This window comes from Marmota flaviventris, chromosome 15, assembly GCF_047511675.1.
Source record: "Marmota flaviventris isolate mMarFla1 chromosome 15, mMarFla1.hap1, whole genome shotgun sequence".
Classification (NCBI taxonomy): domain Eukaryota; kingdom Metazoa; phylum Chordata; class Mammalia; order Rodentia; family Sciuridae; genus Marmota; species Marmota flaviventris.
Genome location: NC_092512.1, coordinates 31,205,261 through 31,218,618, shown reverse-complemented (window position 1 = coordinate 31,218,618; position 13,358 = coordinate 31,205,261). Strand labels below are relative to the sequence as shown.

The 13,358-nt window shown below is 29.2% G+C and overlaps 1 protein-coding gene across 8 annotated transcripts in view; it reads left to right on the top strand.

The window, feature by feature from the left end:
- Oxr1 (oxidation resistance 1) overlaps positions 1-13,358 on the top strand; it is a 327,871-nt gene that overhangs the window by 262,590 nt on the left and 51,923 nt on the right. For 7 of the 8 annotated variants that reach the window (XR_011704670.1, XM_071602183.1, XM_071602182.1 and 4 more), the window contains 4 exons: positions 314-396; positions 4,991-5,098; positions 6,052-6,165; positions 10,800-10,952. Coding sequence is in view for 7 of the 8 variants with exons in the window: in XM_071602183.1 (XP_071458284.1) it covers positions 314-396; positions 4,991-5,098; positions 6,052-6,165; positions 10,800-10,952 (458 nt within the window). In the remaining variant the exon portion in view is untranslated. The remainder of the gene's footprint in view (positions 1-313; positions 397-4,990; positions 5,099-6,051; positions 6,166-10,799; positions 10,953-13,358) is intronic. The other variant, XM_071602184.1, reaches the window with a different exon arrangement.

The following is a 13,358-nucleotide window of genomic DNA, read 5'->3' as shown; positions in this document are numbered from 1 at the left end:
AAATTATCTTATTATAATGTAGAAATAATGACCCATAATCTAGTGTTTAATAATAAATTTTTCTGTTGACAGTTATTTATGTTTTGAATTGACTTCTAATTACTATAGTGGTTTGTATGGGTCAGTTCCTTTTTTTTTTTTTTTACAGTCATTTTTTTTCTCCAGAGCAGGGAGTCCCAGGGAGCAAGCTGTATTATTTGTGAATTAGATATCTGCCCAGTGAATTCTATTCAGCACTTCTATACATTACTCTGAAAGGAAAATGAACTTAATAGGACTTTTGCCTCATTTTTTTTTTTTTTTTTTTTTACAGACACTGGCCAAAAAAAGACCCTAGACAAGAAAGATGGGAGACGGATGTCTTTTCAGAAACCTAAAGGGACTATTGAGTATACTGTAAGTTGTTTGCTTTTAAAAAAGGAACTTAACTTTGTAATTATGTTATTTAAGACAGTTTCTGTTCATACTACACATATGGCAAGGATTATTAATTGCCTTATTTAAAAAAAATCTGTACTTCCCTCTGGATAACTTTTATTAATAATAACAGTTAAGTTTTTTAGGATTATTTTTCCTTAATAAGAAATTTTACTATGAGCTATGAAATGTTTTTCCACCAAATTAAATTTAATATTAATGATAATTTAACTGTGAATCAAAGTTCTTATGCTTTAATAATTCTATTAGGTTAGACTTTTAGGAAAATATTTGCTTTTTCTAGAAATGTGACTATCATTATGTTTCCAGTAGTGCTAATGATAATGTTAATGACAGATAAAATGCTTTAAAAGACCTGGATGGTGTGGTACACGGCTGTAATCCCAGCTGCTCAAGAGGCTAAGACAGGAGGATCGAGAGTTCAAAGCCAGCCTCAGCAACATTGAGGCACTAAGAAACTCAGTGAGACCCTGTCTCTAAATAAATAAAATACAAAATAGGGCTGGAGATGTGGCTCAGTGGCCAAGTGCCCCTGAGTTCAATCCCTGTTTACCCACCCCACTAAAAAAAATACTTAAAACATAAGTTGATAGATTTAGTTTGATTTTTTAACTATGCAAGTGGAGGTTTTTTTTTTTTTTTCTGTTATTGAAGTGACAATCAAATCTTCCTGCTGTCAATTTTTTTTTTCCATTTCTGACTCAATTATAGAAAACTGAAGTGAGAGATTGACTTTGGTGTTTGGTATGCTGCTTATTTGGTGGAGTGTAAATAATTGTTTATTTAGATATCTTGACATGTTGTAAAGAAATTATTTTAGCTGAGTTTAATTTTTGAATTTTTTTTTTTAACTTCTTGATAGACCTTTATTTTGTTTATTTATATGTGGTGTGCTGAGAATCGAACCCAGTGCCTCACACATGCCGGACAAGTGTGCTTATGCTGAGCCCCAGCCCCAGCCCCCTGAGCTTAATTTTATTTTATGCTTTTCTAATATATTATGAAGAAAATAGCGATTTAAAATGTTAATATAGCATTTGTTTCTTCATGAAACTTGACAGTATGACTCTTGGTTATTTTCCATGAATCCATAAAGTTAAACAAATTGTCAAAATTTTGAGTTATATTCAATTTTCATGTAATATATAATTGACAATATCAGATATATTAGGTTACTTTTTAAAGGTTAGAAACCAGTTAATTTAAGGTAGAATTAATTTACTACTTTCAAAAGGAATCTAGTAAAGCATTTTATAAAACTTAAAATTGTGTATGCTTGAACCTGCATGATGGAAAAGAGAGTAACTTTAAATAGTAAGAGTGAATAAAATAATTTGATGTATTCCTTATGTTAAGACATCAAATTATTGTTATACGGTATAAAAAATCTATACATGTAATCATGATTGTGAAGAATTGTAAAATTTTTGTTAATTTTGAACTTAGGAATTTACCATTCTTTGTAATCAAAGTAATTGAGTATCTGTGGTAAAATTATAATTAAATTAAGACCATTATTTTTGTAGAGAAGCTTAATTGAAACTTAAAATCCTCTAACATTATAAATTGCCTTTGGAAAATCAAGTATTTGCTGGAAATCATATTAAACAGCTAACAGGTGTTTGTTTAGAGTTTTATTTTTTTTTCATTTTATGTTTTCCATATTCCAGATTCTAAAAGAATCATATATTTCTAAAACTAAGAAAGAGATTATTGTTTTATAGTCTCCTACTTCTATGATCTACCTTAAATGTATTTACAAACCTTTTGTATATAGTGTAAATAAAATTAATCTGTACTTTAGGTAACCTTAGAGTTAAAATCATGTATGTCTACATATATGTGTGTGTGTATATATGTACATATATGTGTGTGTATATATATGTACATACACATATATATATATATAATTTGTACACATATGCCTGTCAGTTTAGTTATAAAATTAGAATAAAATCACTTTCAGTGGGAATTATAAGTAGAACTTAAAAATGATATACATGTTTTTTCCTTTAATAACTTAATATTCCTATATTTTTCTACTGAAATGCCTTTCCAATTATCAAACACAGTGACCTTTTTTTCTTGTTGCTTCCTGTTCATCATTCTTTCTACTTTTACTTTTCTTTCTGAGGGTCTATAAAAATGCTTTCAGTGAGAACTTGAAGCTGTAAAATCAGTTTATATACCAAACAATCTTTATTGTACTCTCATTCCTCAAAGTTTAGCTGTCTGTAGATTTGTAAGTTGATAGTTATTTTTCTGCCAGTCTTTGGACAATAAGTATTAATTGATTGTCCTGTGTACTCTGTTGTTATTTTATTTTTTAAGCAATCTTTTTGTTTATAGGTTACTTTTAAAGTTTTGTCTTTGTCTTTATAGTTCTGTAGTGGCATCAATAAGTTTAAATATAGCATATTTTATTTGTCTTTTGTTTATTGTATCTCTTCAGTCTAAGGAATCATCATTCTTACATTCCAGAAAAATTGTCAGTCGTTAGTTATCTTCAGCTATATCCTCTCCTTCTGTCTCTATTTTCTCTTCCTAGAACCCTACTTTATTCTCGAAACTAATTGTACTACATTTTACTATCATTTTCCTTTATTGCCCTTGTATTCTTGCTATCATTTTGATTATATATTCCATCTACATCACTGGCTGTTCTTCTCTTCTTGATTCCAAATATGAGTGGTCCCTTGTTTTTTCTCATTTTTTCTAATGTTCATTTTGTTACTTGCAGAGTTTAATAACTTTACTATATGAGCTACTTAGAGTAAGGTCAGACTTTTTCTATTCCTGATTTTTGGGGTGCTTACATTTCCTAGTATCATGTCATATTTAAAAAGTACAGCAAACCTTTTTTTCTTCCATCCTTGAATAATGTCAGATTTTCTTATTTCTGTTCAGTCTGTTATTTATCTAGTTTGGAATTTTTAGAGTCAATATTGGTTGCTTATTCACATTTACTTTCCTGACCTACTACTATTACTATAAAAACTCCATTTAATCTATAAATTAAAAACTCTTTAATCTTAGTTGAAAATTATGTACCTTGATCTATCTATTTCTTTACATTTTGTTACCTTAAACCTAATCTGCAATAGTGTTATATTGATTTTTCTGTATCCATTCTCTTGTCCCATTAATCCTAGCTTGTTGCCATAATATCATAAGGTGCCACATAAGCAAATTCCTTTGCTTTATAACTAAGAGTTATGATTATATGAGAGTCCTATGTAGACTTATAGATGTTACTACAAAATAACTTTGTTGCAGAGAACTTATATTATTTCAATAAAAGTAGTTCATTGTGTAGATGAGATGGGGGATGCAGAAATAGATCATTAACTCAAGTATTTTGCATAAATTTCATTTTATAAAAGCTAGTAAAGAAAATATTATGTCTATTATTTAAAACACAAGTCTTTTTTTTTCTGACTTTCCAACTTTTCTTCAACCTAATTCTAAATGCCTTTTCAATCCTGTGCTTTTTAAGAGTTTTAATTCTAATTAATAACCTTTTTAAAAATCTGTGCTTCAGGAAGATTCTCTGGATGGTTTAGGAGGAAGAGGAGATATTTCACAAATGTGCTTTATATTTTTATACCTCCTAACCATGTCTGTTACCTTCACTTTAAAAATTTTTTTCTCTTCTCTTATTCTTTCCCCTTCTTCAAGAATCAACTTACACATCTTCACTTTGAACGTTCTATTACTTCTCTCAATTTCTCACAGTGTATCACTTTCTTCAAGTGTTTGTTTTAAAACTTTCCTACACCCTTTCCTGGACAATTTTGGAGTGCATATACACTGTCTGTACTCAAAACTTCAGTTGCATTTGCTGTTCTATTGTAAATTGTTCTCCATCTTTAATATAACCATTTTTATCTATCTTGTTTTCCAACCAGATTATAAAACCACTTAGTTGCACTTAGTTGTGTTCTCTTCAAATACCTTACACAAGGAGGACTTCAATAGAATATATTGACAGATCAGTTGAGTTTTTTAAGTCTGATTGGTAAAATTCCATTGTTTATAATTTCTCTAAATATATTCATGAAATTATATTAATTCAAAAGAAGATGATCGAGTTTGATTTAAACATTTTACTTTTACATATAAATGGCAGAATATATACAGAAAAATCATTAGAAATGGCATTTTTGTTTTAATATAGGTATACTTTGCCAAAATACAATGATTATATTTTTAGAAGTTCCATATATTTTAGAAACTATGTAAAGGAATAGTATAGTATTTTAATGACTTTGTAAAGTACACATTATGTTTTGTAAATTGTATTTGATATTTTGAAGTAGCTTGAATTAGAGGCCCACATGTATTATGATAAGCATATACTCTGTATTATAATAAGTTGAGATTATTTGTTAACAAAACATAATATTTCTTGACAGCTATCTCCAAAGATAAAAATTCCTTTTATTAATCAAATTTAAGATTGCTTTATAGATATGTTAATACTCATTAAATATTATAATGTAGTTTTTGTTCTAACAGATTAAAATGATTCATTATATTTTTTCTTAAACAGGTTGAATCAAGGGATTCTTTGAATAGTATAGCCCTGAAATTTGATACAACACCCAACGAGCTTGTTCAGTTAAATAAATTATTCTCCCGAGCAGTTGTTACTGGACAGGTATTACCTTCTTTTAAAAGTGTTGATATTTAGAATCATTAAGTAGAAAGTATTTATTGCTTGTAGTTTATAATGTAGAAAATGTAATAGGAATAATTTTATGAATGCTTTGAACAAATCATATATGATACTATGGATGGTTTAGGATTGGAACAGATCTCATCAGATTTGTTCAATTTTCTACAAAATTGTCATTTATGTCTGTCTGAGTTTTTTTTTAATATATACTAAAAATAATTCTAAATTATCTTTTCAAATATAATTTTAAAGAGCTTTCAAAAGTATTTAAGGTAGTACATGGATTAGATTAAAAAATTTCAACATTTTTAAAGGTAATGTATGCATCCTTCTCATTAATTTCCTTTTCAAAAGCAGCCAGTTCCAGTTACAGGTCACATCTACTTTTAGAAATATTCTCTTTTTTTTATTTTTAGGGCTTTTGTTTTTCATTTTAAATTTAATTATTGTTGATTGGAAAATGTTCTATTTAAGCACAGCAGATTTTTTCATGTGTGCATACTGATGTATATCAGTTCAGTCACAGTATGCTTTGTCTTGCTGATGTTAACATGGCTACAATGAATACTCTTATGCATATTTAATTTTATTCATGTTTCTGTAGGGTAAATTCTGGAAGTAGAATGGCTACGTCAAAGAGATATGTGCAGTTTTAATTTTGATTTTATACTATTGCCAAATTGCCTTTAAGATGAATACCTATAGTATTTGAAAATTATTGTTTCCCCACCATGTGTCAGTACTATGCTTATCAAATGTGTTTAAATTGATTTTTAAATATCTTTTACTCCATAGACCTGTTATGGTAAAAAAATATTTTTATAATCTGAAAGTTTTATTTTTTCCCTATTTTGATAATTGTATTTGCTTATACGACATCATCTGATTATTAACATTTCATTTTGACTCATCTTTATGTGATTGCTTTCTTATAGGTTTTATATGTTCCTGATCCTGAATATGTGTCCAGTGTTGAGAGTTCGCCATCTCTAAGCCCCATAAGTCCTCTGTCACCAACATCATCTGAAGCCGAATTTGAAAAGACCACTGTAAGTATCTCTGCTTTTTCATGATGGCTATGAAGAAATATTACTGTGTATACATTTATCATGTTTTTTTCATTCTGCTTTGACTATGTTTAAAACAAGAGTAACGTTTGTTAATTAAAGTGGCAAGTTTTAATTTTTAAGTAAATATTCTTATTAAATTTGATTTACTTTTGGTGGTGATCATCCAAAGGTGCTCATCAAATCCATGTAATTTAATATAGAAAGGAATTTTACATAATACATGAAAGTATCACAATAAGAAGTCCATATCCAATTTGAATTTTATTTGTTTCTGTGAGTATGCATATACTAGTACTTGGAAAACTTACATTTTTTGATAGACTGCCTTTTAAAAACAACTTATCAACTTAATCATTCTTTTGAGTATAACATTATGGATTAATTTATCTAGCATAACTAAGGAATGAGTGTTGTATGTAAGTTACATTTTCAAACAAATTTCCAGGAAGAGACTTTATGTAATAATTTTGATTAAACTCTCTGAAAGGAACTATATGTTTCTTTGCCTTTCCTATATAAGTTAATACCAATCATACTTTTTCATTTTCATAATGACCTAGTATTTGCATATGATACTTTCTCCATTAAATAGCTAGATTGTTGTGCAGAAATCTTGCTTGCTGCTCTGTTATCTTTCTGTGGCTCATTTTTCTTCTCTGCTTCAATTTGCATGCAAATAAAGTTTAGGATACCAAGTACCAAACTGGTAACAAAACACAAATTATTAATTTGCCTACATTTATTCATTTTTAAGTTTTTTGATCCCTATTATTTCATCATATTCCTCTTTTTTATAGAGAAAATTAAATGTTATTATTGATAACTATTTTATCAAGGACTTTTTCCCTTGTGCATGTATATAAGAAAGAGACAGATGTGAGGTCTTTTTCCAGTGCTTATTTGTTGTATCTTATTTGTGTCAGTATGGAAACCTTGTACTTTAGAATGCAGTCACCCAAAAGGAATGTATAGGTTGAGCATCTCTACTTTTGACCAGGTTTCTGATTTTGGAATATTTCCATATATGTATTGAGATATCCAAGTCTAAACAAAATTCACTTGTGTTTCATATATACCTTAGGACATGTAGCCTGAGGGTAATTTTATACAGTATTTTCAGTGTGCTATAGTTTTTACTGCATCTAAGATCAGGTGCTGAATTTGCCATTTGTGGCCTCATGGAAGTACTCAGAAAAGTTTGGATTTTAAGAGCATTTCAGATTTCAGATTAGGAATATTTCCATATCAAGTCCCATTCTGAGAATTGCTCTCACATATGCCATACTTAAATAACTCATAACCTCTCATCTTTCTCTTTGTATTTCTATGTATTTTTAAACTTATAGTTTCTAAACAGTAATATCTACTATTTTAAGACTACATAAAAATGTATTATACCTGTTTTTTTATACTATGTAAATTAGAATTTTAACTTTAATTTTAAATTTAAATCCTAATATCTAAATATCTACAACTTATATGTACTTTATTAAATGTAAAGCTTACATATTATAATAAAGTTATGTAAATATAAGTACTAAACAAATATATGATTAATAAATAAACTATGTAATATATAATACTTATATGTTATATATAGTTTAACTTTGAAATTCTAGCTTATTTTAAATTCAACAACTTATTTGGGAATTATATTTTATTATGTGCTTTTAATATATTATGCCCGAATCATGGCTTGGTCTTTAATTTTTAGAACAGAATTTTATGTTTAATATGTGATAAAATAGAATTTTAAAATATGGTTTTTTATTTATTTAGATTTTAAGAAATTAATTCTTTTATATACAAGAAATTCCTGTATTTTCAATATCATAAGAAATGGTTGAAGTACTGAGCAACAGTTTTTTTCTAGATTCTAAATGGATGCATCACTTCCATAATTAGAATCAAATATTGATCTGGCTTTGCATTTAATCTGGTTGTTAGAAAACTGAAAGCCAGATCCAAAGCCCCTTGTATAACACTAATGGTGTTGTTACAATTGCATTTAGTTTTCTTTTTTTTTTTTTTTTTGTATTTTATTTTGGATTTTGATTTTTAGCATTCTCAACTTCTTGATTCTAAGAAATTGAATGTAATAAATTCTGAAAGGTATAGGAAGTAAATGGTACTCATTATATATCATATTAAACAAAGAAATTAACATACATTGCTTTAATATTAAACATTTTCTTTTAAGTTATTTAGCATATATATGTTGTATGAAAACTGTTGGTATTTCTGCCTGTATGGCTTTTCCTCCACAAACTTCCTGTGTGTTACCTCTGTGTTACTAGAGAACATTTCTACAAATTTTCAACCACAAAGGGGCAAAAACACAATAAAGCCAAGGCAAGAAGGCAAGTGAAGAATTTGGAGTTATTAGTTTATGGTAGTGACTTATGGTAATATTATATAAATTATATTTTTAATAATGTGTAGTTATCACATGATAAATGAGTCTGATTCAGCTTTTTCAACAATTTGTCCTGGTAATACTTCGCTTTTTCACACTTGAATATATGGGGCAATATTGGGGCTAGATAGATATTTATATGTCTGGATTTCTAAGGACCTTTCCTTCTCCGTTGGCTAAAAGAAAATTACACAGAGAAATATAAGAAAGTCCTCAAATGAGCTTCAAACAATTGTATTAAGAATCACATCTCTAAATATCAGTCAAAACTAGCTACTTTGAGATACTTATACACTGCATAATGTAAATTTATGTAAGTTGTAATACTGTGTGATAATAATTCCTCTGAACAACTTTGACCTTTCTGAAAGAAATTATCTCTTTTGTGCTATATTTTGAGCATTTGCAAGCTAACTCATGTAATAGGATTACACTGAAAAATCAGAATTGTTGTAGATACTGAGTTATAGAATTATATCCTTTTAGGGAACCTTGGAGATCATGTTGTTCAACGTGGTTTATTTTCATTTAAGGAAGCATTTGATAATGTACCTTCAGATATCTATATCTATCTTGTCTTGTGAGTGGGGTTACATATTACATAATAATATTATTGTTAATTTGGAAGTAATTGAGCAGTCATAAAATTTGTTGATAGCTTTTTGCCAGCTTGCATTGGGCCTTTCTGGTGGTTCAACATCAGCTATTTTTCTCTTGGCATATTTGCAGTCATTTGATGGAAGGGAAGGGAAGGTTTATAGTGTAACAGTTAAACTTACTGGCAACATGTGTTGGTAACATGGATTTGCATCTCAGCTTCATCTTACTCATTTGTCAATTTACAGAATTTAGCTGAGTGTAAATTTCCTTTAAAAAGTCTGCCCTATATGGGTTGAAGAAGTTACATTTCTTCATTAGGTTAGAAAAAGTTTTGTAAGGTTTGCTGTCTTTTCCAATATCTCAGTTATGAGACAGAAGAGAAGGCAGTCTTGTTTATTATTTCTAAAACCCAAATTAAAACTATTAGAAGTTAAAAAGTGACAGATTTTAACTCAAATCTCAGAAGTATTGCTACTATGAAAACTGTTCATAAGGCAGTTACATTTATTCATAAAGTATGAAATAAATGCCTCTGTGGACATATTTTTTAAAAAGGTTAAAGGGAATCAATCCATCTAGCCTCTTACAGTGTTCAAGTGAATATTGAATTTCTGTGGGAGGATATTGTGTGTAGTAATTTAAAGGGTCTGAGAATTTGGATATAAAAATTTTAAGTGCAGTCAGATATTTTTAAAATTAAGATTATGAATAAATAAGAATTTACATGGCAAATATATAATAATAGGCATACCTGTGGCATTCTCCTCAATATAATGCATAGATATTTTCAGATCACTTTATTCCTGTTGTAAACATCACAAAATGTGGTTTTCAGTAATTGAACAACAATTATATTCAACATTATAATTACACATTATATTATTTATAATTAGGTCTTGTTAGTGTATTAAGAAACGTATGCACTAATTTTCAGTTTGTTTTTAAAAATGTTTTGATAATTGTATGTCAATAATGGTTTTTTCTTTTACATTTTATTTGAACCATTCAATTACATTGTGAGAACACATTCATAGGCTGTTCTGCAAAAGGTTCATGGCACCAAAAGTTTTAAACTATAATCTAACTAAACTTTGTAGTTTGAAATTTAATGGTATTCCAATGAATGGGTTTTACTGTATATTTAGGCAACAAATACAAGCTTTTCACCTCTTCTCTACTCCCAAAACCTGATGGGTATTGTACAATCTTGTGAAGAACAGTATTTTAATAAACGCTTCACTGTGGGTGCTGGTGGGGGTTAGAGTACAAGTAATGTAGTTTTTAATGTTTTCCTGATGATTATGTATGTTTTCATTTACATATTTTGTATGTGTGCCTGTGTGGGTATAGACATATACCCACACAAATATTTCCCTTTTACGAAATCACTAGAAGTGTATGTTTAAGTTGTATTTGAGATCTTTACTATTGTTTTCATAAACAACACTATTATTATAATTTTTTTATATAAGAACATTTTGGGCTAACCTCCAGAATGTAGTAGGAAAGAACAGTACATTGGGAAGAACTGTTCGTTTGACTTTCATAATGTGTTTATTATTTAGTTTTCTAAAGTGCCTTTTTTTCTTTTTTAAAGAATACTGATGTAATCCCTCCAAAAGAAGCAACTCCTTCATCAAATTTTACTGGTATTCGACCTGCACGAGTGGTATCTTCAACTTCTGAGGAAGAAGAAGCATTTACTGAGAAATTTCTTAAAATCAATTGCAAATATATCACCAGTGGCAAGGTAATGGATGATATTTTAGAGAAAACTTTTAATCATGCCTAATTTATTAATTAAAACATGACAGTTTTCCATTTACATTTTTTCTCACCAACATTAGCAAATGCCTGAATATTTTTTTAAATATATTTTTAGTTTTAGGTGGACACAATGTCTTTATTTTACTTTTACATGTTGCTGAGGATCAAACCCAGTGCCTCATGCATGCTAGGCAAGCACTCTACCACTGAGCCACAACCCCAGCCCCAAATACCTGAATATTTTAAAAAGGCATTTGTGTGCGAGACCCTGGGTTCGATCCTCAGCACCACATAAAAATAAAATGAATAAAATAAAGGTATTGTGTCCAATTACAACTAAAAAATAATTTTTTTTAAAGGCATTTGAGATAATTCCTAGCTTGAATCAGCATGGTCCTTTCACATAACCTAAAGTCTGGTGGTCTGTTACAATTGTTAAAGGTAATGGAGTACAAATAAATTCACTATAAAATGCAGTTAATTACTATTTCTAGAATGTTTCAAGAAGCATGTAAGAAAAAAGAGATTATTAATGGGTACTATTTGAAATACTACTTTTGTAAAGTTATTATAACACATAAATGGGAAGAAAACTATTTATTGAGTACCGACTATATGTCAGAATGACTTGAGGTATACTAATTAATTTATCAATTCAGAATAATTTGTGAAATAGGAGGTCCTATTTCTTCTTCATAGGAAAAAAAATCAGAAAAGATTTAACATATCCAAGGTTTCTCCATTATGCAGAATTCATAGTTTGAATCTGTTTTCTCTACCATACCTGGCTGCTTTTTCAAGGAAAAACTTCCAATTTTCAAAGGAATTATTGTAAATTAATACAGAATTAAAAAATAAATTCCAGGTTTTACTTGGAAAATGACTATAACTTGATACTGACTTTGCAGGCATACACGAGAACCATTACTTAGAGTCAGAATTCATGAACTATTTGAAATAACAAACATTTAGTGCATAAATTCCTCCTGAGCAGTCTTTTAGCTGCATCCCAGAATCTGGATAATGTAGTATTTTCATTCATTTAAAAATATTTTCTCTTGATTTCTTCTTTGCCCCATTGAATATTTCAGATTGTTTTAATTTCCAAATATTTGGGAACTTTCTAGATACTTTTTTAAAAATATTTTTTAGTTATACATGAATATAATGTCTTCATTTTGTTTATTTATTTTTATGTGGTGCTGAGAATAGAACCGAGTGCCTCACATATGAGAGGCAAGGTCTCTGCCACTGAGCTACAACCCCAGCCCCTCTAGTTATCTTCTTTTACTAATTTCCAACTTCATTCTATGCCATCGGAGAGTATACCACTGATGAGACCTGTTTTAAAGTCTAGAATACAGTATATCTTGAGAAATGTTCAACGTGCACTTGAAAATATGTGTATTCTGCTGTAGGTAAAATATTTTATAAATCACATAAGTCAAGTTGGGTGATAGTGTTGTTCTTAAGTATTCCTGCTGATTTTCTATTTGTTCTATTTCTTCTTAACAGAAAGATGTAGAAATATCTCACTGTAATTGTGTAATTGTCTATTCTTCTTGCAGTTCAGTTTTCTTCTGGGGTGCGTGTGTGTGTGTTTTGAAACTCTGCTATTAGGTGCAAAAATGTTTAGGAATTTATATTGACTTGATGAATTGAATTGTTTGTCATTATGAAAGGACCTCTTTATTCTTGTAATATTCTTGACTATGAAACCCACTCTGGGAATAGTATTATATCTACTTCAGCTTCCTTTCAATAAGTGTTAACGTGTTTTATCTTTTTCCATTTTTTTACATTGAGCCTAAATATGTAAGTATGTATGTACGTATTTTAGTTTTTGGTACTAGGGACTGAACCCAGGGACACTTAACTATTAAGCCACATCCCCAGCCCTCTTTTGGGTCTCCCCAAGTTGCTTAGCACCTTACTTTTGCTGAGGCTGGCTTTGAACTCCTGATTCTCCTGCCTCAGCCTCCCCAGCTGCCAGAATTACAGGTGTGCACCACTGCACCCTGCTGCATTGAGTACTTTATAATTTCATGTTATCTCCTTTGCTGGCTTATTACCTATAGCACTTTATTTTTTTGTGACTCATTTAGAATTTACAGTATATATTTTTAATATGTCATAATCTAATTTAAATAATATTAAATTAGTTAACATATTGTGTAAGAAAGTTATAAAAGTATGCAGTTCACCATTGAACAACATAGGAGTTAGTTAAAACTGCCCCTCCCCATGCGGTTGAAAATCCACTATAACTTTTGATTCCTCAAAAACTTAACTAATAGCCTTTTATTGACTGGAAGCCTTACCAAAATAACACAAGCAGTTGATTAACACATATTTTGTGTTTTATATATATATATATATATATATTATA